This window comes from Pleurodeles waltl, chromosome 6 (genome assembly GCF_031143425.1).
Source record: "Pleurodeles waltl isolate 20211129_DDA chromosome 6, aPleWal1.hap1.20221129, whole genome shotgun sequence".
Taxonomy (NCBI): Eukaryota; Metazoa; Chordata; class Amphibia; order Caudata; family Salamandridae; genus Pleurodeles; species Pleurodeles waltl.
In genome coordinates, this window is record NC_090445.1 from 1,327,943,998 (window position 1) to 1,327,968,128 (window position 24,131).

The 24,131-nt window shown below is 44.3% G+C and overlaps 1 protein-coding gene across 3 annotated transcripts in view; it reads left to right on the forward strand.

Annotated features, from left to right (window-relative positions):
* Window positions 1-24,131, forward strand: part of PRXL2A (peroxiredoxin like 2A) — a 156,103-nt gene that overhangs the window by 45,147 nt on the left and 86,825 nt on the right. The window contains exon 1 of one of the 3 annotated variants that reach the window (XM_069240645.1): window positions 22,779-22,903. The exons of the other annotated variants lie outside the window; for them this stretch is intronic. Within the exon in view, the coding sequence (XP_069096746.1) occupies window positions 22,798-22,903 (106 nt within the window). The 5' untranslated portion in view covers window positions 22,779-22,797. Of the gene's footprint in view, window positions 1-22,778; window positions 22,904-24,131 lie in introns of those variants that run through there. 3 annotated transcript variants of the gene reach the window in all.

Consider the following 24,131-nt stretch of genomic DNA (forward strand, 5'->3'; position numbering starts at 1 on the left):
CAGGGATACCAATGTATCCTGCCTTTATGGACACTAGGGCCTATCTAGTATTTAATAGTAATGAAAAAGAGGATGTTAGCCGGTCAAAAACATGTGAAAAACTGTTCTGCCAGGACACAATGGTAGGCCTTGGTGTGGTTTGCTGTGGCACAATGTGTGCTGTACCCACTGGTGGCATTTAACTTAAAGACCCTGGCTACACTTTGTACTATGTACTAAGAACTTAAAGATAAATTAAATGTGCCCATCAGGTGTATACCAATTTTATCATGTTTAAAGGGGGAGAACAAGCACTTTACCACTGGGTAGCTTGGGTAAAGCTTATACAGGTCTATGGTCAAGGCAAAAGAATGGGAAATATCATACAACACATTGTCTTCTTCAATAGTGCGCCATACTTGGAATTGTTTTGGTCCTAACAGAAGCTGAACCATGCTGGTTCACCATGTCCGCTGTAGATCATTGGATGATCATTTAGTGACTTTCCTTTAAGTGATTGTATATGGGAGTGCAGTGCTATTTTAGCTCAACCATAGTCACAGCCTGTATAGAACTCAGAGAATCCATTTTGGTGGAGCTCTAAATTAGAACTTTACAGAGTTGTGTGAATGTACCCCTAGTTTTACTAGTACTTTAGTTTTCTCCTCAAGTTTCTATCTTTTGCATCTGACCCCTTCAATTCATAGCCTCTTTACTTCCTTATGACAGCTGGTTGATTTTAGTAATCCATGATTTTTATTGGTTTTATAAACCTTGGATTTTTACTGTAGTTATTTGGCCCGGAATGCACATCGCTTATTCTCATCTATGTTTGACTTATGCCCTCTCTCTTCCTCGCTGAAGCCTCCTCACACACTGCACTATGGTCCCAAGAGAGGCCAGCCATTTGTGTATGTCTTATGGAAATCACTTTTACTGCAGAGGATAATCACATCGTTTACTCCTGCTTGCTGGGCTTTCTTTCTTCCAGATCCGATGCCTTGGCTATGATCGCTAAACCACTTACTCTTAGATTTTCTTTATCAGATTTTTTACAGCGGTTTTACTCGTTCTCTAAATCCAACTCCTTATTCCTTCTGTCTTTGTTTGTTTCGCACGTTTTAATATCTTTTTTCTTTTTACGCAGTGTTCCTTTAACTCCCCTTCACTATTTTACTGTTTCTCATTTTCACCTTCTCCCAATACTGTTTTTTTCTCTCTTTCTGACATCACTTCCGTCTCTTTTTCTCTCTCAATCTGTATGCCTCTTTCTTCCCCTTATCATCTAGCCGGCTGTTTCAATTTATCTTTGCCCTATTCTTCCCTTCTTTTAATTTCACCTACCCACTGCCCCCCCTCACACTTTCTAGATTTCTGTCTCTATCCCCTCTCCCTTTTGTCCGCCGCGTGTCTCTCCACTCTTATCCTCACACTTCCTCCTCCTGTCTCATCGGCTGACCTCGTTCTCGCTCATCGTCGGACTCCTTTCCTCCTCTCGCCGCTATGCTGTCTAGAAAGAAGGCCATTCTGTGACCTTCCTTGCAAAGATTTCCAGGGGCCCAAAAGAACATATCTGGTTAGCCAGATATCCTGACTCCATGTTGTCGGTGGCGTTCTGACGAAATTACAGACCTTCCCAGAATGTACTGTAGAGATTGTAGACCAGGACAAGCAGACTGCCTCTTTAATTGGATTAAACGTCAGTGTTATGATTTGCTACATGAGATTAGGCTGCCTGCTAGAAAACCTGCGTTGTAATTTATAAACTGGCTCCTGAGCTAGATGAGGCATTTCCCGGTCATAAGAGTGCTTTAAGGACTCTAAAGCGCTATGGTAATCAGTGGGCAGAGGATTCCCCACTCCAGCAGCTAACGTGGGGATTGCACTTGGACCGATTGGGTGCTCTTAAATATGATGTGTGTTTTGCTGCTTCTGCCTGTAGGGCGGCTGCAGACATAGTTCTCATAAATAATACGGTAGGATAATACATTGACAGCTGATAGGGCGTTACCCTGCGCTGCTAAATGATCCAAGCGTAGTGAAGGAGAAAGAAAATTAATAAACCTGGGGAAAACCTACCCAAGGAAAGAGGCAAACCGAAACAGTGACAGTGAGAAAGAACAAGTAAAAAAAGGGAGCAAAGAAAGTAAGAACGAAAAGGAGCAAGAAGGAAGGATAGGAAGAGTAAGGGGGAGGAAGAAAACATGACTGTACGAAGGGAAGATATGAATGGAAGGCAAAAAGAACAGAAGTGGTGCCTGGATGGACAGAAACGTGAGAGGATGGAATGGGGAAAGAAATGGTGAAAGAAACGAGAGTGAATGGGTGAATTGACGGATGGACGAGTGAAAGAATGAATAGAAGAGTGAAAATGTGGATGGGCGGTTGAATGCATTGATGTATTTGTATATTGATGGGTGGTGAATTGGTAGAAGTATGTATGAAATGAAGGACCAGTTAAACGATGCCTAGAAGAAAGAGTGTATGGATAGATGCATGATAGATGGAAATGTGAATGAAAGGGCTGATGGATAGACAGAAGGAGTGAGGAAGAGGAGAGGCGCGGCGGCGAGTCAGATACGTGTTTTTTTTTCCCAATTCTTTTTTTTAAAATTTGTAATGTTGTTTGTGTAGGTCGCCCCAGCCCGCTGCTTTACCCTGACAGGAGCCGCCCCTGGCACTAAATAGAGTATTTACAGGGCTGATGGACCCAATTTTCAATTTTGGTACCTGTCCTTCAGCTGACAAAGTTCCAGACAGGGCAGTGGGGGGTGTATTGCTGAAGAGGGACAGGCGCTCATTGAATGTTTGTATATGCTTGTTGCTCTTTGGTAGTGCCAGAGATGCCGAAGATGCTTGCATGGCCCCTTCGGTAATATGGATCGTGCCTGTGCAAAGTATTGGCTCACGCAATTCTAAGGGGACATTTCCTCATTTGCATGAGGACATACCATTATACTTATGAGGGAAATCCTTTTGACTATGTTTCACAGACGCTGGTGGAAGCGCAAAGAAGCTGTCTGAAAGCGCACTGATTGTGTGATAAATAGGAGGAGGCCCAAACTGAGGGTGCACCTTGAGACGGGACACGGATGTCCCATAGAGGCAGCCCCTCACAGGAGCGAGTAGCCACACTCAGCACCTGCTTATGCAGGGATTAATGCCGTAAATGTAAAATGAGGCTGTGCCCGCTGGTGGTGAAAGAAGAAGCTGTAGTTTTGAATTACAGCTCTGTCTGCCACTGATGTGCTCTTCACAGCTCAGCCACAGATTTTCAGGGTTTTTATCGGTGGTGAAGAGTGCATTTCGTCCATAACTGGGTGTGCTAGCCCAGTTTAAGCCAGGGACACCTACAATTGAGAGTGCGCCTTCCTGCACAAATGGATAGTGTGCCAATCTGTAATTCGGTGCAACAGGCCATATTACAAAACTTCAACAGGAGCACAATGGACATTAATTCCTTGGTTTTTTTTTCTCCAATTTTTTTGCACACCAGAAGAGGACGAAGGCACTTCCACGGCTCGTTCTGTAGTATTTATCGCACCAGTAAAATCTCTATTGGCGCTATCCATAGTCAGTGTTCTCTCATTGGCATGGTGGGCTCAGCCCCTTGAAAATATGGTAATGCATTTGCACTCGCTGTATTACAGATGTGGGTGCAAAGGCAAAGCCTCTGTCTGGGCTCCCTTTCTGGACACACCCTTTTTAAGGCACAGGTGTCTCACGGACCTTTGAGGCTTACTACTCGCAAGCAGGAGCAATCAGAGCTGTAGCTGCTTTTGGAGGAGACCCTACTCCATCTGAAGCAAGCATTAGTAAAGCCAATAGGTTTTGACTTTCCAAGATTTGTTGACTTGTCAGTGATTTTTAGGCAGTGCAAGCAGCTTGGCTTACAGTTAAGAGAAAAAGCGCTATGATGCGACAAACTTTGACTGTGTTGTGCTTTAAAAAAAAAAACTTTGAGTCATGTGGCACAGAAGCAATATCTGCTGTGCAACATGGCTTAAAGTAAAAATAAATAAAGAAAAAGTAAAAAGCGATATGAAGCAACCAGAACTGACAGTATCATATTGCTTTATTTCTCTCTAAGCCATGTTGCACAGCAGACCGCGCTGCTGTGTATGATGTGTAAAAACAGGGTGAGTGGGCCAAGAAATATAGGGTAGGTGTGAGGTAGGAGAGACGGAGATGAACAATCAACAGTAGGAGGATGGTGAGGAGAAAAAAGCAACAGACTGCTGAAGGAAGATTGGGGACGCAACAATAAACAATAGGGGGAGGTCGGGGGACCAACCAACGGACGATGGGAGGAGTGCAGTTGAAAGAAACAAAGGACAATGGGAAGAATGTGGGGGGGGCAGCAATGGACAGCTAGAGGAGGGGGGGAAGGAAAACAACATAAGGGAGGGGCAATAACATTGAAAGGAGTTCAAGGGATAAGTAATACGAGGCAGGTGCGGGGGAGGGAGAGGTGCTTCAGACACATGCACTCTTTAAGAGTGCATGTTAAATAAAATAAAAAAGTAAGTGGAAGTACACTGGCACAGACAGGAAGCGGTACTTGGTCCATGCTCCACGGCAGGGACAAATACTGAAGCGTCTGGAGGAAGCTGGAGGCTAAGTGGAGGTGCTGACCAGAAAGAAGCAAGGAAACTCGAGTAATGTTCAAGCCTGCCAATGATAAGTAAAGGTAAGTAATAGGTGGGTTCTAGGCCTGTTTAAGCTTTCACCGACAGTGCATGTGCACTGTTCAGGCAGAACCTAAAAACTGGGGCAATGTCTATTGAAAATGGAGATACAGTTTCAAGCTGCTGAGTTTTCTTTCACAGAAGCAGTATCCCTAGAAGGGGCAGTCTTTTGGATGTCTCCCTTGCACTTGGAAGATCAGATTTTGTTCTCTATTCAGCCACACTTTCCCAGTTAAGGGTGTGCCATGGTGGAGACAGATGCATTTTGCCAAATAGGTAATGTAGCCCCAGGGTGCTGAATCTCTGGGACTCTAAAAGTGTATTTGGGGGGGATGGGGGGGGGGGGGGGGGGGTGGAATGGTGAATGACATGTGGGGAGTCTATGTCATTTGTGGAAATTCTTTGAGATAGTCTGTTTACACAAAGTATATTTGCCATAGATACTCTTAATACATTTATTGTACTGTTGAATGCATTTTTTGGGAAAATTCTGGCATTTTTCACTTTGAGGCATATGGTTGCCTCTGAGAATCTACCTGCAGTAATGTGTGACTAGAAAATGAGGTTTACTGGCTTACGATGTGACTCATTTTGACCAGCAGCAATATGAGGCTAATCGAGAAGAATTGTATGACCCAGATTAACTGCCAGCCCTTTGAGGCCCTGCCTCCGGTGAATGAAGCACCTTTGGCAGTGTGAAATAGGCTGCACAATCATTGAGCAGTCCGAGCAGTGCTTTGTTTGCTTCTAGTAAGGATTATGATATTAAGATGACTTGTGCCGCGAAATAGTAAAGCATGAATCCTGTGTTAGCTAAAATAACTTTGAAAGTTCAAAAGGGTGACTGTTCCAATAAAAAAAAAGCATTGGCAAATCTAATAGGTCTCGCCTATACAAGCACTATTGGCTTTGCCAAAATGTTTTAGTCATGCTGTACATCAGTGTGGCTGCTGTTTAGCTTGGCTAAAGGAGAGCGGCATGTCGTAAAGTGGAGTAGAGTAGAGTGTTTTGGAGTGGCATAGAGTGTAGTAGAGGGTAGTGTGTCATAGAGTGGAAGGGTGTAGAGTTTATTGCAGTGGCATAGAGTGTCATGGAGTGGTGTTGAGCAGAGTGGAATGGCATGGAAGGTGTTGCATAGAGTGGAGTAGATTGCTGTTGAGTGGATTGGCATAGAGTGGAGTAGTGTAGGAGAGTGTAATGGCATATAGTGGAGCAGAGTGCTGACTAGAGTGTAGGGGTGGGTAATGGAGAGGAGTAGTGTGTCAGAATAGAGTGGAGTATAGGGGCATGGAGTGGCATAGAGGGAGTTGCATATATGGTTGTAAAATGGCACATAAAGTGGAGGAGAGTGTTGTAGAGTAGAATGGCATAGAATAGAGTAGAGTTTAATGGAGTGGAGTGTCTTAGAGTAGACTATAGTATGGTAGTGTAAAGTACTGTGGTGCACAGTAGGTTGGCATAGAGTGCATTGGCTTTGAGTAAAGTGGTGCAGAGTTCCTTGGCACAGGGTGCAGTGACGTACAGTGGTGTAGAGTAGATTGTGGTGGCATAGAGTGCAGTGGCGTAGAGTGAAGGGGCACGGAGTGCAGTGGCATATAGTGCAGTGGCCTGATTGTAATGACGTAGAGTATATTTTTTCAGAGTAGAGTGAAGTAGCATGGAGTGGTGCAGGGTAGAGTGCTGATTTGTAGGGTGGCATAGAGGAGAGTAGCATAGAGTTCTGTGGCACAGAGTCCTGAAGAGTAGAATGTCATAGAGTGCACTGACATAGATTGAACTGGAATTCAGCAGAGTGGTGCAGAGTAGAGAGGGATAGAGTGAACTGCTGTAGAATGCAGAGTCATAGAGTGCAGTGGTGCACAGTAGATTTGTGTGGCGTAGTCTGGATTGGCATAGAGTACAGTGGCGCAGAGTGCTTTGGCATAGTGCACTGGCGTAGAATGCAGTAGAGTTGCGTAGAACAGAGTTGTGTAGAGTGCTGTGGCACAGAGTAGGGTACATAGAGTAGCATACGGGGTTCAGTGATAGGGAGTGCAGTGTTGCAGAGTAGAGTGTTGTAGAGTGCAATGGTGTAGAGGAGAGTGGTGCAGAGTAGAGTATATTGGCGTACAGTGCAGTTGTGCAGAGTAGAGTGCAGGGATGTAGAATGTATTGGTTTTGACTAAAGTGGAGTAGATTGCACTAGAGTAGAGTCCAGTGGCATAGAGTGTAGGGGCATAGAGGAGAGTGGCATGGAGAGGTCAGTGTAAATTGCAGTGGCTTAGAGTGGAATGGCACAGAGAGGAATAGTCTGTCGTAGAGTAGATTGGTCCACAGTAGAGTGGAGTGACAGACAGTGCAGTAGCTTAGTGTATTGGGATGAGTCCAGTATCAAAGAGTGCAGTCATGCATAATAGAGTAGTGTGAGGTAGAGTGCATTGGCATAGCGTAGAGTGGTGTAGAGTAGAGAGGTGTCGAAGTGGCATAGAGTGGATAATGCAGTGACGCAGTGTGGAGTGGTGCAGAGTAGAGTGCAGTGTCGTAGAGTGTTGCAGCGAGTGAGGTAAAGTGGAGTATGCATGGAGTGGAAGTGCACTGTCATTACACACAACTTCAATTGCAATTACCATTACACTTGCACAGTAATACAGTTTTACTGATGAACGTATACAGCGCACAAACAATAATGTGTTGTAATGTCATCACCTAGTATATTGATTTGTTTTGGTCTTGCTAAAACATTTTTTTGCACCGCAGTTCAGAATTATCAGAAATGTGCTTCATCTGTACTGTTCATATTTTGAAATATCTTCACAATCCATTTGTATACATTTACATTTTGGTTTGTGGTAGAAAATAACATTGTAAAGCAGAGTCCTAGTAGCCAGCCAGAAAACAATAACATCCTACAGCCTTTCTGAAACCTGGCTACCCATCAGGATTGTCATATAAATCATCTCACTTTGAAGTCAGAGAAAGAGAAGTAAACACCATGCTCTCTGAAAGACAGAGCCTGATATTTGACCTCTGTTTTTGCACAGCAGATATGACAAGAACAAAGATTTAAAGGCTTGTTTACAGAAACTCAGTACTGGTGGAAGAATATAGTAAATAGCGCTTGGGCTAGGAAAGGGACACACTCAAGCTGGACAGCCTGAAACAAATAAAGCTTGCAAATAGAAAGCAAGCAAATTCTGAGCTACAAACCACAAGACCAATGGTAAGCAGCGGGTGGAACGGGTTCCCAGGTTAGCTTTCTGAATGTCCCAATGTATTGTTAGCAAACCAGACAGCTGCGCTGTCAGGTAGGGTTCGACCTAAAAAAGGGCAGGACATGTAGTTGCAAAAAAGACAAACAAAAGCAAAATACAAGTGTCAATTACAATTCAGTCTCATGTCTAGTTTGGTTCAAATTGGAGAAATTGATGACTTTGTTTTCTTCGATCTTAGAAATAGAAGCTTCTGATTTATTCAAGCATTCTTTCTTTGATTTTTAAAAAAGTTATTCTTTCTTGAAATCTGAAGTGAGCACTGTTGCTCTTAGGTGACAAGTGACCCCATGCTATGTGTCACACGTTCTGCCAGTCGTTGCTTATGCTGACTTTATTCCAATGCTGCTAGGTCATACATTGAATCATTTACCTATGGATTTGTCATAAATAAAGATGATGGGTTCATTCAGGCCAAATGAAAACGTGCCTGGTCGGTAAGTAATACTAAGATTAAACAAGGCAAATGGTATCCGCCTGTTTATGTTGAGCAGACATTAGGCTGAAATTGTCGAACATCTTACCCCAAACAGCATCTGGTTGTAGAAGTATTAATGTTTGTTACTGTGGATGAGCAGTGGCAAATGTATTATTCGCATTAAGGTAAAGCCTTCTTTTAGCTCTTTTTTTGGGCAGCTATGGTTTGCAGACACACCAATGAAAATTTAAATAGTCTTCATATTTAAAATGCGTTTGTAATTAATAAACTTACGTCTCTTTTGAACTAACATGAAACTGCGCCTAATGTTAACAAACTCTGTGATTAGAGCTATTTTGTGTATTTTAGGTCCTGTGCCACAGCTGTTCTTTAGTCCTTGTCATGCACCAAATAGGACTTAATTGCACATAATAATGAAGAAGCATTTGCAATGTAATAGGGCTTGCATATTTTGAACAAGTTAATTGTCATCTTTTGACAACAGCACCCTCGAGCAAAATCAAAAGAAAACGTGAGAAGAAACTGAGATAAGGCGACTTGGCAAAAGAAAATAAAGTTCGTTTTAAAAAATACAACTTTGCAATTTTGTGCCTCCTTGGCACGTTTTGGCCAGTCACAAGCCTCTGTTTGTGGGGCACTGGAAGTTAAAAACAACAAATAGTGCCTCAATCATGTCGAACCAGCGGACGAACACTAATTAAGTTGCAACAATTAGTGCTTGATCCCCGCTTCACACAGAGAAACGGAAATGATGACAGGCCTGCCCTGACGAATTACGAGGCTATAAAGAAGAGGGCCTTGCAAACCAACAAATGGTAAGAGACAGGTGGTCCCCATGCCCTGTACTGAACACAACAGAGTCTTGCATTTGAGACGCATGCACTCACAGACTCTACCCTAAAAATGCTCCAAACCCTGTACTGAACACAACAGTCTCGCATATGAGACACATGCACTCACAGGCTGCCCCCTAAAAACGCTCCAAGCCCTGTACTGAACACAACAGAGTCTCGCTTACGAAACGCATGCACTCACAGGCTCCCCCCTAAAAATGCTCCAAGCCCTGTACTGAACACAACAGAGTCTCGCATACGGAACACATGCGCCAGCGCATGCACTGACAGGCTCGACCCGAAACATGGTCTCATTTTTAACAGGACTTATCTATAGTCGTGGTCAGTGGTCAAACTTACGTCATAGCATAGGTGAAAGTTGATTATCGCAGCTTTCGAATACTGTGCTCACCTATCTTTTAATTAGAGGGGCAACATACGATTTTGCAAGAAAATATTTATTATTTTGTTTATACGGACAGTGCGCTGAGACAGTAGAGGATATTACTTGGTTACTTAGGTCACTATGTCCCAGGATGAAGATTTTGTGTTTAGGTTTTAATGAGGCAGGATCCCGACCGTCAAACCGGAATTTGCAATGTACCTTCATGTTAAGAACAATAGAATAGTTTGTCGAGATACGACATGTTAGTGATTTACGATTAAAAGAGTTACAATAATTTCTCATCACCCCGATTATTGTAAAATGTTAGCAGTGTTTGTTTACGTCAGCTTGACAACGTTCTGTGTTTCACTACATTTTAAGTTTATTAAAATTTTACATTCATTTTATTTTTACACACTTTATCTTCTTATAAAACTGAAAGACCTGAACACGAACCTCAGGGGGATACTTCACTTCACTCTGAGCCTGCGTACTAAAGTGTCAAGATACTGTTCTTTGTGCCACAGGTGTGTGTAGTTTGGGCTCCGTACCCCAAAAGGAGTTGGGTTGTACCTGCCGAGAGTATTTAGGCTGAAAATTAACTTATTGCAAGGGTATTTATTTTACCACTCCAACTGAACCTTAAAGTGAATAAACTTAGAATAAAATTCGTTATTTTTATAACTGTATCTTCAGTGCCTTGCGATTTAATCGTTTGTATTATTTTTTTTAATCTGAGGCTCAAAACGTTCATGGTCCTATTCTGTAAGTGACTATGGTGGTCATTACGACCCTGGCGGATTACTTCCGCCAGGGCCGCGGGACGCGGTGGCACCGCCGACAGGCCGGCGGTGCCCCGCGGGGCATTCTGACCGCGGCGGCTTAGCCGCGGTCAGAGAAGGGAAACCGGCGGTCTCCCGCCGGTTTCCCGCTGCCCCCAAGGAATCCTCCAAGCCGGCGCAGCTTGCTGCGCCGGCTTGGGGATTCCGACTCCCCCTCCCGCCATCCAGTTCCTGGCGGTTCTCCCGCCGGGAACCGGATGGCGGGAGGGGGAGTCGCGGGGCCCCTGCAGTGCCCATGCCAACGGCATGGGCACTGCAGGGGCCCCCGTAAGAGGGCCCCAAAATGTATTTCACTGTCTGCATAGCAGACAGTGAAATACGCGACGGGTGCAGTAGCACCCGTCGCACCTTCCCACTCCGCCGGCTCGATTACGAGCCGGCTTCATGGTGGGAAGGTCGTTTTCCCCTGGGCTGGCGGGCGGCCTTTCGGCGGCCGCCCGCCAGCCCAGGGGAAAACTTGGAATACCCTCCGCGGTCTCTGGACCGCGGAGCGGTATTCCTGACGCGCAACATTGACGGGCGGCCTCCGCCGCCCGTCAATGTTGGAATGAGGGCCTATGTGCCATTGGCTACTTTAACTGAGCCCTTATGGAAGCTTCTCTGCCACAAAACCTGAGGGCCGTGTGCTCAAAGAAATAAAGAGGCCCTACAAGAAGTGAATAATGTTCTCCTGGCTTACAGCCCTTCGGGCATATTTCAACCCACATTTTCAACATCCACAGTTTATTTGCTTGATTAATAAAAACTGTTGCAAAACATGAATAAAACGGAAATCACTACATAGTAAAAATATCCTAAAGCCATTCTAAAATGCAAATATTATAAGAGACATATAATTTAAGCCATAAAAGTGCAATTGACATTACAGTGCTTATATGCGTCCCAGAAAATTTTGAAGTGCAGTTTTACTTTGCTTCTTCTTATGCTAACAGTGCAGTACATTGCAACTGCTGAAAATTCAACAGCCAGGCATTCTGAGACCACCCTAAAGCACTGACAAATTAAATGGGAGATTACTTTTAGGCATAAAATGGATTGAGCATAAAAGCATAAAAGGTGACCCTACAGTGCAGTGGTCTTATTAAAGTAAATTTTGGTGGCTGGCAACCTCCTAATTCAATCATACACACGATTCTAAAAAGAGCGCCGTCCTAGTCCCTCAGTTTATCGTTTCAAGGTCGGGGTTTCGTTGATTCGTTTGTGACAATGTGCAAGCCTTTCGCAGAATGCAGGTTTCACCATCTATAAAGTAGGGTGCACGGATATTTCAGTCTCTTAGGTTGGTGAGTTTATTTAGCCTTGTCTTGTCTCATCTTGTGTCTTGGCTTTAACTTCTGTTTCAAAATGCAGAACCTTCTTCTCTGCCTTCTGTAGGTACTTTACTGCCGAGCAGTTCAGCTGGGGATCACTCAGATTGAAACAAGATACAATGACCTTTCTACAATATATTATTCCTCTTTTGTTGAATTTCCTGCATAAGATTGATTGCCGTCCTCTAAAGTGGCCTTACACAGGCACAGCATATGGACTATGTCTTCTGTCCTTTCTATACAGCCTGCAGTTGCCCCGGCCTTCATTTGTACACCATGGTGGAGCATGAATTATTCTGCTGACACAGGGTGATATGTACTCCGCTGACAGCACATATTGGCTGCCAAGAGGAGGTGAAGGCCAAGGTAAAAATAAAAGAGAAAAGATAGTTCTGAGAGTTGGATGTCTCAGCAGAAGGCAGAATCACAGACTAGAGTTTTTGTTTCAATTATTTGTATGGCTGATCTAGGAGCATTATTGATACAGACAGAGGGGTGTAGAGAATTGATCATACTGTATGGTTCCAGAGCACTCCCAAGAAGTTGAAATAAAGTATTCTGTTGTGGAGAAAGAGTTTGTTGGCCTACACATGCGCTTTAGAACATAATAGAAAGTTTGAGTGGGACATGAATTTGTGATCCAAACAGATCATAATCCCCTGGTCAACATATTGTCTCCATGTGGACAACGAACAGCTAGCGGCCAAGTTACAGGCATCTATTTTCAGTATTGAATACATCCCTTGTAATAAGTAGGCAGATGCTGATTGAATGTTGAGATTCCCTTTGCAAGGATCCGGAATGCATAAGAGTCTGTGTGGTAAATTAAAAGAATGTACGGTGGCGTTCTCTTTGGAATATTAAAGGCAGTTTGGTTAAGAAGCACACTTTGTATATCTGAGGAAGAACTGCATAAAGCTACGAAGTTAGATGTTGATGGCAAGAAAGTGTCTATGTATATGTTTCTCTTGTTTTTCCTGGCATCTAGTCTTCCACTACTTCTGTACGTTGTTTTTCAAGTGACAATAAATATCTTAAATCCACCATCTCCAGCATCTTCTAAGGAACACGTTTTATGTTTTCAAGCTCAATTGAACAGGACTATTCAGAGGGCATATAATCACGCGTGTTATTTAAGCGCCAAAAGTAAATTAAGTTTGTAGTTTGGCCTTTTAAAACATTCCAATAAAAATAAAAAACTTTAAAGAATGTCCAGCAAGACTCCAGTGTGTCGGCCCTCCTGGCAGGCCCAGGGCAACGTTTTGTTGTACCATTTTTCTTAGGCAGGAAGACAGTCCTGAAAAAAACGAATTCCAGTCAACAGCATATTTTACAGCATGCCACTTAAAAACCTGTTTCTTTCTGGCCTGTAATCAAAAGATAGTAAAGTGTAACTTTCACCAGTACTCCTGGCACGCGTCTCTCTATTTTATGAATTCTGATGTTATGTATCACTCGCAAGGACTATCTATGCCCGGTCCACTGGAGTTATGTTTCAGTGGAGGGTCAAATTATATGGCAGAGGTAAGCTAAATTATGTGGCAATTATGCAGCAATAAATCGCAAATAAAATGTCATATTATGTGCAAGTATTATTTTGTCATTTTACCTGGTGTCTGAGCAGATGTTTAACCACAAAAGTACCTATGTAAACCAGAACTATAGTTTTTTGTCACCCCTACGTTTACCAGATAGCTTTAGCAAAGGATTTGTCAGTGCACAGCACCATGTATTGCTCTTTATTTTACAATTTAATTTTGATCAATTTGAACTCTAAATAATTGGAGGAAATAAGTCAATTATGCAGTAGATGGTGGAGTATGTGACAGGTGCAGTAAATCCATACTTATGCAGAAAACATGGGCGGCTGGAGTGTTATTCCATGTCACATCAGAGGTTTGATCCCACGGGTTTGAGCAGGTCCCAGGCCAGCTTTCCCTTGCTGCACATCACTTTTTCCTGTTTGCTGCCTGGTTCCTACTACCTTCTCCTCTTTCCCTGTTTTTTGAGTGCTTTCTCCTGCTTTCTACCTGATTTTCACTACTTTCTCCCTCCTTTCCCCATGTTTTTCTGAGTGCTTGCTCCTTTTTAGGTTTAGCATAGCAGCGTGCAAGCGCTGCTTTTCCAACGTGTTGGTAGGTATCTGGTCTTTTAACCTTGCCCACCTCATGCCCATCACTAGCACTTGTTCTTGGGCTTGCCCTTCAAACATCCTTTATTTTAGTTGGTAAATGCTTTACGTTTGTCCCTCCTTGAGGCAGTTTAGTTACCACCTTGGACATCTCCCGTTACATGGCTAATTGCACTTTTGCCAATACTTTTGACTGCATGCAAACTTCTTTTTTCTTTGAGTGCTGCTTCACGCTGATGCCGTGGCACTTTGAATCGTCTCGCTTATGTGAAACTGTATTACTTTTCATTTTCAATTTATGTGGCAAGAAAAGTTTGGTTAGGAGTTTACAACGCTAGTAGCTCTAACTCGAGCAAATGTGAGACCCATTGCATTGCAAATGCTTGTTTGCCTTGTTGTTGCTTTCTCAGTTTTTCTTAGTACTTTTTCCTGCTTTTTGCCTCCTTTCTTTCTCAGTTAATTCCTTTTTCCCCATTCCTACCTGCTGCTCGTTTTCCTGCCCATTACCTTCTAGCGCCCCTCCCTCCTCCCAGGACCTACTTGATGGAGGCTGCAATGGGCGCAGCTGGCGCACCAAATGCAAGCCCATCTGCGCCTGGACAGCGTCCAGTGCCAGGACCCCTGGCTTTTCCACCCCATGAAGATACACTGCCGCTGACCTCCCAGCCCTGGAATCCGGATGTACCAACAACCACTGCTGCCCATCATCCTTGTGTACCACCAGAGTACCGTTCTCCTTCCGACAATGCTAATTCGCTTTAATCTCCGAAGCACTCAATGCATCTGACACATCGCCCGAGACCACCTCGACACAGTTCCAGTGCATCCTGCTCAATGCATGTTCACCAGTTATACATGCCACTGAGGTCTGGGACACGATCTCCCTCACTCCAGACGTCACCTTCCTCACAGAAACCTGGCTCAACTCAGCCTCCACACCAGACATCCCCACCACCATCCCCCAAAAATTGCCAACATCTGCTGGAACACCATCCGCTGCACAACATCACCTGACGACCCTACACTGGTAATGGAATATCTCAACTTCCAACTCCACACAAATGGAAAATGCACCATCTGAGGCACCCTTGCTTACAGACCACCAGAACTACACCCCCGCTTCTGCATCACCATCCTGGAACTCATCACCTCGCAAGCAATCGACTCAATACGTATTCCTAGGGCACCTCAACTTTCCCCTCAATAACCCAAGTGACGCTAACCCCATCAGCTTCCTGGAAAGCCTGAGCAACATCAGCCTCAAGCAGCTTGTCACCGACCCTATACACATTGCAGGACACACGCTCAACCCCATCTTCACTCCCAGCATCGGGTACATCCACACCTCTCCACTCACCTGGTCCACAACCACAGCATACAATTCACCATCCCCAGACCCACATCCCCTAGCATCACACCCCCCAGATACACACATAGTAACTGGAAAAAGGTATCAGAAGACCAGTGGAATCACACTGTCTGCTCCCACCTCCCAGACTCTACAGACAACTCTGAACAAGCAGCAAAGAGCTTCTCCCAGTGGATCACATAATGTGCCAATGCCATCGCCCTCGTAAAGACAGCTATGGTCAAATAACAAAGCAAAAGAGAAAACTGGTTCACCAAGGAACTGCACTCCTCTAGATGCAACTGCTGACAACTTGAAAGGAAGTGGCGCATCAGCAAAAAAACAGAAGACCGCACCGCCTTCAGGACCGCCCTTAATCAGTACCACTGCCTCATGAAAGAAATCAAGAAGAATTCACTAACTGACCTCATCAAAGCCAGCAAAGAACTCTTCGCCATCATGATGAAGTTCACCAATCCAGAGCCACCGAGAACATCACTCTGTCCGAGCAACTGTGCGACAACCTCACAGACCTCTTCCACAACAATATCTTGGCTACCTACGAAATCTTTGAATGCCAACACTCTGCTGCATACAGCATGAACTAGCTCACATGCACAAACACAAGCCCAGAACACCTTCTCACCCACTGGGAACTCCTCACCATGCAAGACACTATCTCCATCAAGAACTCAGTACACTCTGGAGCACCCATGGACTCTTGCCCCCACCACGTCTTTAACCTCGGAAGCAAGACAATTGGCGAGGAGCTCAGGAAGGTCCTGAACACCTCCATCACTGCGATCTCATCCCCGGGTCTGGAAACAAGCAGAAGTGAGGACCATCGTGGAAAAAACATCCGCCAACCTAGCCAAATTGAAGAACTACTGGCCCATCTCTCTGCTCCCTTATCCAACAAAAGTCCTTGAGAAAGTGATCAACCAGAAACTCAGCCAACATCTAGAAGACCACAGGCTCCTGGACCCCTTCTAATCTGGATTTCAAGCTAACCACAGGACTGAGACATCCTTGATTGCAGCCACAGATGACAGTACAGCCCTCCTGGACCATAGAGAAACAGCAGTCCTCATCCTCCTGGGCTTGTCCACTGCATTTGACACCATCTTCCACTACATCCTGATCAACAGACTCTACCACGCTGGGATTCAAGGAAACGCCCTCAAATGGATCGCCTCGTACCTCACCGGCAGAACCCGAAGGATCTGTCTTCCACCGTTCACCTCAGACCCCAAGAAGATCATCTGTTGAGTCCCCCAAGGATCGTCCCTCAACCCGAACTTCTTCAACACCTACATGACCACCCAGGCCATCACCGTCCGATCACACCGACTCAACATCATCTTCTATGCCGAAAACACACAGCTCGTCCTCTCACTGTCCAAAGATCCCTCCACCACAAAAGTTAACTTCCACCTATGCATGATGTACGTAGCAGACTGGATGAAGTGCAACTGTCTCAAACTCAACACTGAAAAAACATAAGTCCTCATCTTTGGGAACAACATCTCGCCATGGACTAACACAGGATGGCCCGCAGAGCTTGGCAAACCCCCTCTCCCCTGGCCCAACAAACCACACCTTTAACCTCAGCATCATTGTGTACAGCAAGCTATCCGTGAAGAAACAAGTCGACGCAGTCTCATTTGTCTTCTTCTACACACTTCACTTGATCTGCAAGATCTTCAAGTTGCTCCCAGCAGACACCAGAAGGACCGACACGCAGGCCCTCATCACCAGCAGACTGGACTATGGGCACGCACTCTACGTAGGAGTTACAGCACGCCTCTTGAAGAGACTGCAGACAATCCAAAACTCAGTGGCAAGACTCATACTCTACCTCCCAAGAAGGACCCATATCACACCCCATCTTACAGGGAGTGCAGAATTATTAGGCAAGTTGTATTTTTGAGGATTAATTTTATTATTGAACAACAACCATGTTCTCAATGAACCCAAAAAACTCATTAATATCAAAGCTGAATATTTTTGGAAGTAGTTTTTAGTTTGTTTTTAGTTTTAGCTATGTTAGGGGGATATCTGTGTGTGCAGGTGACTATTACTGTGCATAATTATTAGGCAACTTAACAAAAAAAAATATATACCCATTTCAATTATTTATTATTACCAGTGAAACCAATATAACATCTCAACATTCACAAATATACATTTCTGACATTCAAAAACAAAACAAAAACAAATCAGTGACCAATATAGCCACCTTTCTTTGCAAGGACACTCAAAAGCCTGCCATCCATGGATTCTGTCAGTGTTTTGATCTGTTCACCATCAACATTGCGTGCAGCAGCAACCACAGCCTCCCAGACACTGTTCAGAGAGGTGTACTGTTTTCCCTCCTTGTAAATCTCACATTTGATGATGGGCCACAGGTTCTCAATGGGGTTCAGATCAGGTGAATAAGGAGGCCATGTCATTAGATTTCCTTCTTTTATACCCTTTCTTGCCAGCCACGCTGTGGAGTACTTGGACGCGTGTGATGGAGCATTGTCCTGCATGAGAATCATGTTTTTCTTGAAGGATGCAGACTTCTTCCTGTACCACTGCTTGAAGAAGGTGTCTTCCAGGAACTGGCAGTAGGACTGGGAGTTGAGCTTGACTCCATCCTAAACCCGAAAAGGCCCCACAAGCTCATCTTTGATGATACCAGCCCAAACCAGTACTCCACCTCCACCTTGCTGGCGTCTGAGTCGGACTGGAGCTCTCTGCCCTTTACCAATCCAGCCACGGGCCCATCCATCTGGCCCATCAAGACTCACTCTCATTTCATCAGTCCATAAAACCTTAGAAAAATCAGTCTTGAGATATTTCTTGGCCCAGTCTTGACGTTTCAGCTTGTGTGTCTTGTTCAGTGGTGGTCGTCTTTCAGCCTTTCTTACCTTGGCCATGTCTCTGAGTATTGCACACCTTGTGCTTTTGGGCACTCCAGTGATGTTGCAGCTCTGAAATATGGCCAAACTGGTGGCAAGTGGCATCGTGGCAGCTGCACGCTTGACTTTTCTCAGTTCATGGGCAGTTATTTTGCGCCTTGGTTTTTCCACATGCTTCTTGCGACCCTGTTGACTATTTTGAATGAAACGCTTGATTGTTCGATGTTCACGCTTCAGAAGCTTTGCAATTTTAAGAGTGCTGCATCCCTCTGCAAGATATCTCACTATTTTTTACTTTTCTGAGCCTGTCAAGTCCTTCTTTTGACCCATTTTGCCAAAGGAAAGGAAGTTGCCTAATAATTATGCACACCTGATATAGGGTGTTGATGTCATTAGACCACACCCCTTCTCATTACAGAGATGCACATCACCTAATATGCTTAATTGGTAGTAGGCGTTCGAGCCTATACAGCTTGGAGTAAGACAACATGCATAAAGAGGATGATGTGGTCAAAATACTCATTTGCCTAATAATTCTGCACTCCCTGTAAAAAAAACAACACTGGCTCTCAATTTAGACGAGATGCCAGTTCAAGATACTGACCCACGCCTACAAGACCGTAAACAACAAAGGACCAGTATACCTCAACAAACAACTGATCTTCCACCAACTGACCAGACACCTCTGATCAGTTACCTCTGATCAGTTTCCCTCTGCCTCGCAGACACCCCACGGATCCACTGAGCCAGCAGCGGAGGATGCTTCTTCTCGCACCTGACAGCCAAGGTATGGAACAACCCCCCCGTATATCAGGACCGCACTATCAGTCCAGCAATTCAGAAGAGAACTAAAGACCTCAATGTTGGAATTTTTATTCCACCACACAGCAGCAAACAGCTCCAGTGCCTTGAGAGCCTCATGGGTGATTTGCTGCGCTCTATAAATGTTTGATTGATTGATTGAGGAACACCCCACATTTTTTCACAGTCTTTTACATAACACTTACCTGTTCTGTGTCTACTGATGCTGAAATGTGGAATTATATTTTATAGCACATAAACAAACATGTACATTTTCCAGGCATCGATGACAATTCTCTCTAGCCTCGTCTTCACTATAATCGGAGAATGTTTGTGATTACAAGTGACAGCGGTCAGTATTTGTTAAAGTAACAAAGGCGTAATGAGTGGAAGTTTTTGCGAAAGTGGGTCATTTGAGAGGTGTAAGTTACAGCACAGTTTGAAGGTCACACTGTGCAGTAAGCTGTGAAACCGATGTGATCAGTCGGGTTTGGACTAAGTATTCTTCCTGCACCTCTTCAATGTGTCGGTCGGTATTCTTGTCCATTACTAGATGTAGATCCTGTTCACAAGGCTTGTAAGGGACAATAAATTAGTAATGTTATGTGAGGGGCTAGCTTTTTCAGGCTCTTGTGGACTGGGGGTAAAGTGGGCACGAAGTCATAATTAACTTGAGTGCTCTCATCCGAACAAGCACACACAACCACAGGAATACATTCACGGGTAACAAGCACTTTCAGAAAAAGGGAAAAAATGTACTGTGGACGTCCGTGGACGTTCATTCAGCAGAGCCACTAGAGTCTGCATCCTTATGTACTGGTGGTCAACATGTGTTAGTGTAAATGGCATTGAGCAAATGACCCACGCGGTGCCCGTTCCAAAGGGGGGTGGGTAGGTTTTTAGAATAAATGGATGGTGGAGGTACTTGGTAAAAGATTGGTAACCACCTGCAGTGATCGAAGGCTCAAGCTGTGAGGACTCGGCAGAAGAGTGGTACTATGCAATACATTTGGAATAAGGCGTTTACCCTTAAGGAGCGGAGCCTGGTGTAGGGGAAAAGGCACAGTGTAGTAGTGGCTGAATTATCAAACCGCGGATAGCTGTGCTTAATCTCGCTGTCCGAGAGAAGCTGTTTGCACGGAGGAGAGTCGGTATTCCCCCTTGAAAATATCGCACCAGCAGAGAAGTGTCACAATTTTACGTTTCAAATGTAAGAAGTACAGGTACTCACCGGAGAGTACCTTCTCATATCAATGAAGTCCGGGCCGGCTTTAGGACTGGTGGCGCCCTGTGCGAAAGTTTATTGTGGCTCCCTCCACCAAATGACCTCTTCCTCGGTTTCACTCACTACCCCCGGCAAATGTGCCCCTCATCTCTCCATCGCTCCCCTTTCACATACATTCATGTGTTTTAAAGCACTTGTAAAGGCTGGCTTTACTAATCCACTCATCTAGCCACATAAAACATAGGGGCATATTTAAGAGCCCCTAACGCCATTCTAACGCCACATTAGCATCATTTTTTTACGCTAATGTGGCGTTAGAAGGCAAAAAAACCTGTGCCATATTTACAAAGTGGCGCAATGCACGCATTGCACCAGTGTGTATCCCTTTGCGCTACATTATTCCTGCGCCAGGCATAATGTATGCAAAGGTGGCATTCCCCCTTTAGGGAGGGCAAAAAAAATGGCGCAAAGAAATCTGACAGATTTCTTTGTGCCGTTTTTTCCCCGGCACTTTTAACGCCCGCCTAGAGCAGGTGTTAAAAGGAGGCGTCTGTTGATTACAATGGACCTCTGGGTGCTTTGCAGGATTAGTATCAAACTTTTATACGCTAATCCTGCAAAGCGCCAAACTAGCGTAAAAAATTCTGACACTAGTCCCCTAACTATCGCCATGTTGCGCGATATTTTAAATACAGCGCACACATGCTGGCGTTAGGGGTGTGCTAAAGGGCGCAAGAAAAGTGGTGCAGCACTGTGTGCAGCACCACTTTTTTCAAATATGCCCTGTAGGGGCATATTTAAGAGCCCCTAGTGCCATTCTAACACCACATTAGTGTCATTTTTTAAGTTAATGTGGCGTTAGAAGGCCAAAAACGCTGCACCATAGTTACAAAGTGGCTGCAAGGCATGTATTGTGCCATTTTGTAACCTTTTGCTCTACATTATGCTTGTGCCAGGCATAATGTATGCAAAGGGGGCATCCCAAAGGGTTGGGGGTGCAAAAAATGGCACAAAGAAATCTGACAGATTTCTTCACGTAATTTTTTTCCAGCACTTTTAATGCCATTAAAGGAGGCTTCCATTGGTTACAATGGACCTCTGGGTGTTTTACAGGATTAGCGTCAACATTTTTTATGCTAATCCTGCAAAGCGCCGGACTAGCATAAAAAATGTCTGATGCTAGTCCCCAAACTACCGCCATGGTGCGCCATATTTTAAATATGACGCACACATGGTTCGGGGGTGCTAAAGGGCGCAAGAAAAGTGGCGCAGCACTGTGTGCAGCACCACTTTTTTCAAATATACCCCATAGGTCAGTGCTTAATTTGTAAATAAAAAGATGCCAGTGCCCAAAGTGCTCCTCTTAAATATGCGGCTGCTGCAATTAAATGTGTGAACACGGAATACAGGGGCAGCATAATCCTGAAGCCGTCTTGGGCCTCTTCAATTCATTTACAGGCACTCCCTGCCCCTTCTACTCACTCTTGCGGATTTCTGCTTTTTCCCATTGTGACGCTTTTTCAGTTTTCTTTTCCTCCGTCTTTCCCATGTGTCTTTTTCTCGCAGTAAATGCTTGAGGCTGAAAAATAAGCGCCAGCCCTCAAAAATAAGTGCCGGTGCTCCGCACCGGAAACAACAAGCACAAATAAAGCACAGCCAAAGGGGTATATTTAAGAGCTCCTAGTGCCACTCTAGCACCACATTAGTGTCATTTTTTCACACTAATGGGTCGTTAGAAGGCCAAAAACGCTGCGCCATATATACAAAGATGCGCAATGAATGCAGTGCGGCACTTTGTATCCCTTTTCGCTATATTATGCCCGCACCAGGCATAATGTATTCAAAGGGACATCCCCCCGTTAGGGGGCGCAAAAAAATGACGCAAAGAAATCTGACAGATTTCTTTGCTTCGTTTTTTCCCGCCACTTTTAATGCCTGCTCAGAGCAGGCGTTAAATGGAGGCTTCCATTTGTTACAATGGGCCTCTGGGTGCTTTGCAAGATTAGCGTCAACATTGCTGCTATTCCTGCAAAGCGCCAGACTAGCGTAAAAAATTCTGACATGTGTCCTCTAACTACCGCCATGTTGCGCCATATTTTAAATACAGCGCACACATGGTGGCGTTAGGGGAGCGTTATGGGGTGCAAGAAAAGTGGAGCTGCACTGTGTGCAGCGCCACTCTTCTTACATAAGCCCCATAGTTCTGTGTTTTTGCAGCAGGCATATTAACCCTCTATGCTACTTATTGTTGAGTCAAAGCTGCCACTAGGCAAAACTCCCATCTCTCTCTCTAGCAGGAACATTAATCACAAGAGGTATCTTGCCATTTTAATTGTTTCTTGAAAGATAAACGCGCAAGGAACTTTTCAGCTGGTGCTTTTAAATCGCAAGTTTCGCAAGTTATTGAGAAACACAGCGCCCCCCTGAGGTCGGCGCCCGGTGCGGTCGCACCCCTCGCACTGCCCAAAAGCCGGCCCTGAATGAAGTTAATATTTTATACAGCAAACCAAAAAAGAAAAAACGGAATTTTGCTAACGTAATTCTTTCGTTGGCTACCAAGCACTTTTAACTTTCTGAGTCTCATAAATCATATCGACAGATGGCTTAAGGAGCAAAGAGAAAGCCTGTTTCACAAGCTCTAATGGGCGTGGTCGACCCAGGGATGACTGCACGCATTGAAGGGACGGGACATCCACTCTCAGTCTGTCTCATTCAGAGCTCGCTCTCTCTCTTGGACAGGACGCCAGCTGGAGCAGGGCCCACAGAAGGTCAGTGCTTAATATTCGTTTTTTACCCCACTTATCAATACACTCTTGTGTTTTTTTATCTAATCTGTCGAAAGTGCACAGTTGCATTTTATAAACTGCTTGATTTTAGGAGACCAATGCCTTGTGGAATCTCAATACAGAGAATGCCCCAATTTAGTTTTAATCACTGGATTTCAAGATGAAATTAGTACTATTGTGTACCTACACTTCTTTAATCTGAAAGGAAGAGTACCTGCGCTTCTCAGAACTACTGCTATACCTTTCATGGGAAAGTATAGGCATTTCTCAGGAACAAACAGGTACTCTGAATAACGAGTACCTGCACTTCCAGATTTCAGTTTAAAGCACTGATACAGCTTACTACCACCTCCGCCTCAACCCCAGAAGTGGTTCGTGTTTACATCTCTTTTAAAGAGCGAACCTTACTGTTTCATCTCATAAATACCTATGTGAAAATGTGTTCAGGGAGACGATTTTCTCCATTGATGAAAATGAAAGTAGATGACGGGACTAAACCTTTTAGCCAAACCATTATCTCTTTAAATAATTGCAGCACATTTTATATACTCCGATAAAAGGCAGTTTTTAAATGGATTTCCCACAGGTACAATAATGTAGATACTCTGAGTTTTCTCTAAGCTAAAATGTGTACGTTAGTATCATAACAGTGATTTATTTTTTCACGTTTCCATGGTCTCTGTATTTCCTTTGGCACTTTTGTGCAAGGCTGATGAAGTCAGGTAGTACATATAGGGTGCTAAATAACGTTTTTTTTTTAACAGTTTAAACTGTTAACTATGTGTGTGTACTTCCTGCATTAAAACAACACGATCACAAACTTCATGTGGCGCGTCGTATTTTTCATGTCTGACATATGATTGTGTTAGACTTAATATGTCATTCCTGTTATATAATTGATGCGTTTGAAATATTACTAGAGAAAATCTGCTTCTCTTGATGTATATTTTGTTGCAAAGAGAAAAGCGGAGGTAGATGAAGGTAGGCAGGTAGAGAGGTAAGGTACTGAAGGAAGTATAGAAAGATATTAGGGAGTCAGGTAGGAAGACGTGCAAACTGAGAAGACGTTTATTGTAACGAGAAAACAGACATAGGTGCGGTAGAAAAAAACGGGTGAAGTTAATACAGAAGTAGGTAGGATGATACGATACAGATAATGTCGGGTGGAGGGAGAGTTGAAAGATGGAGACAAGTGAGTGGTAGACAGAAA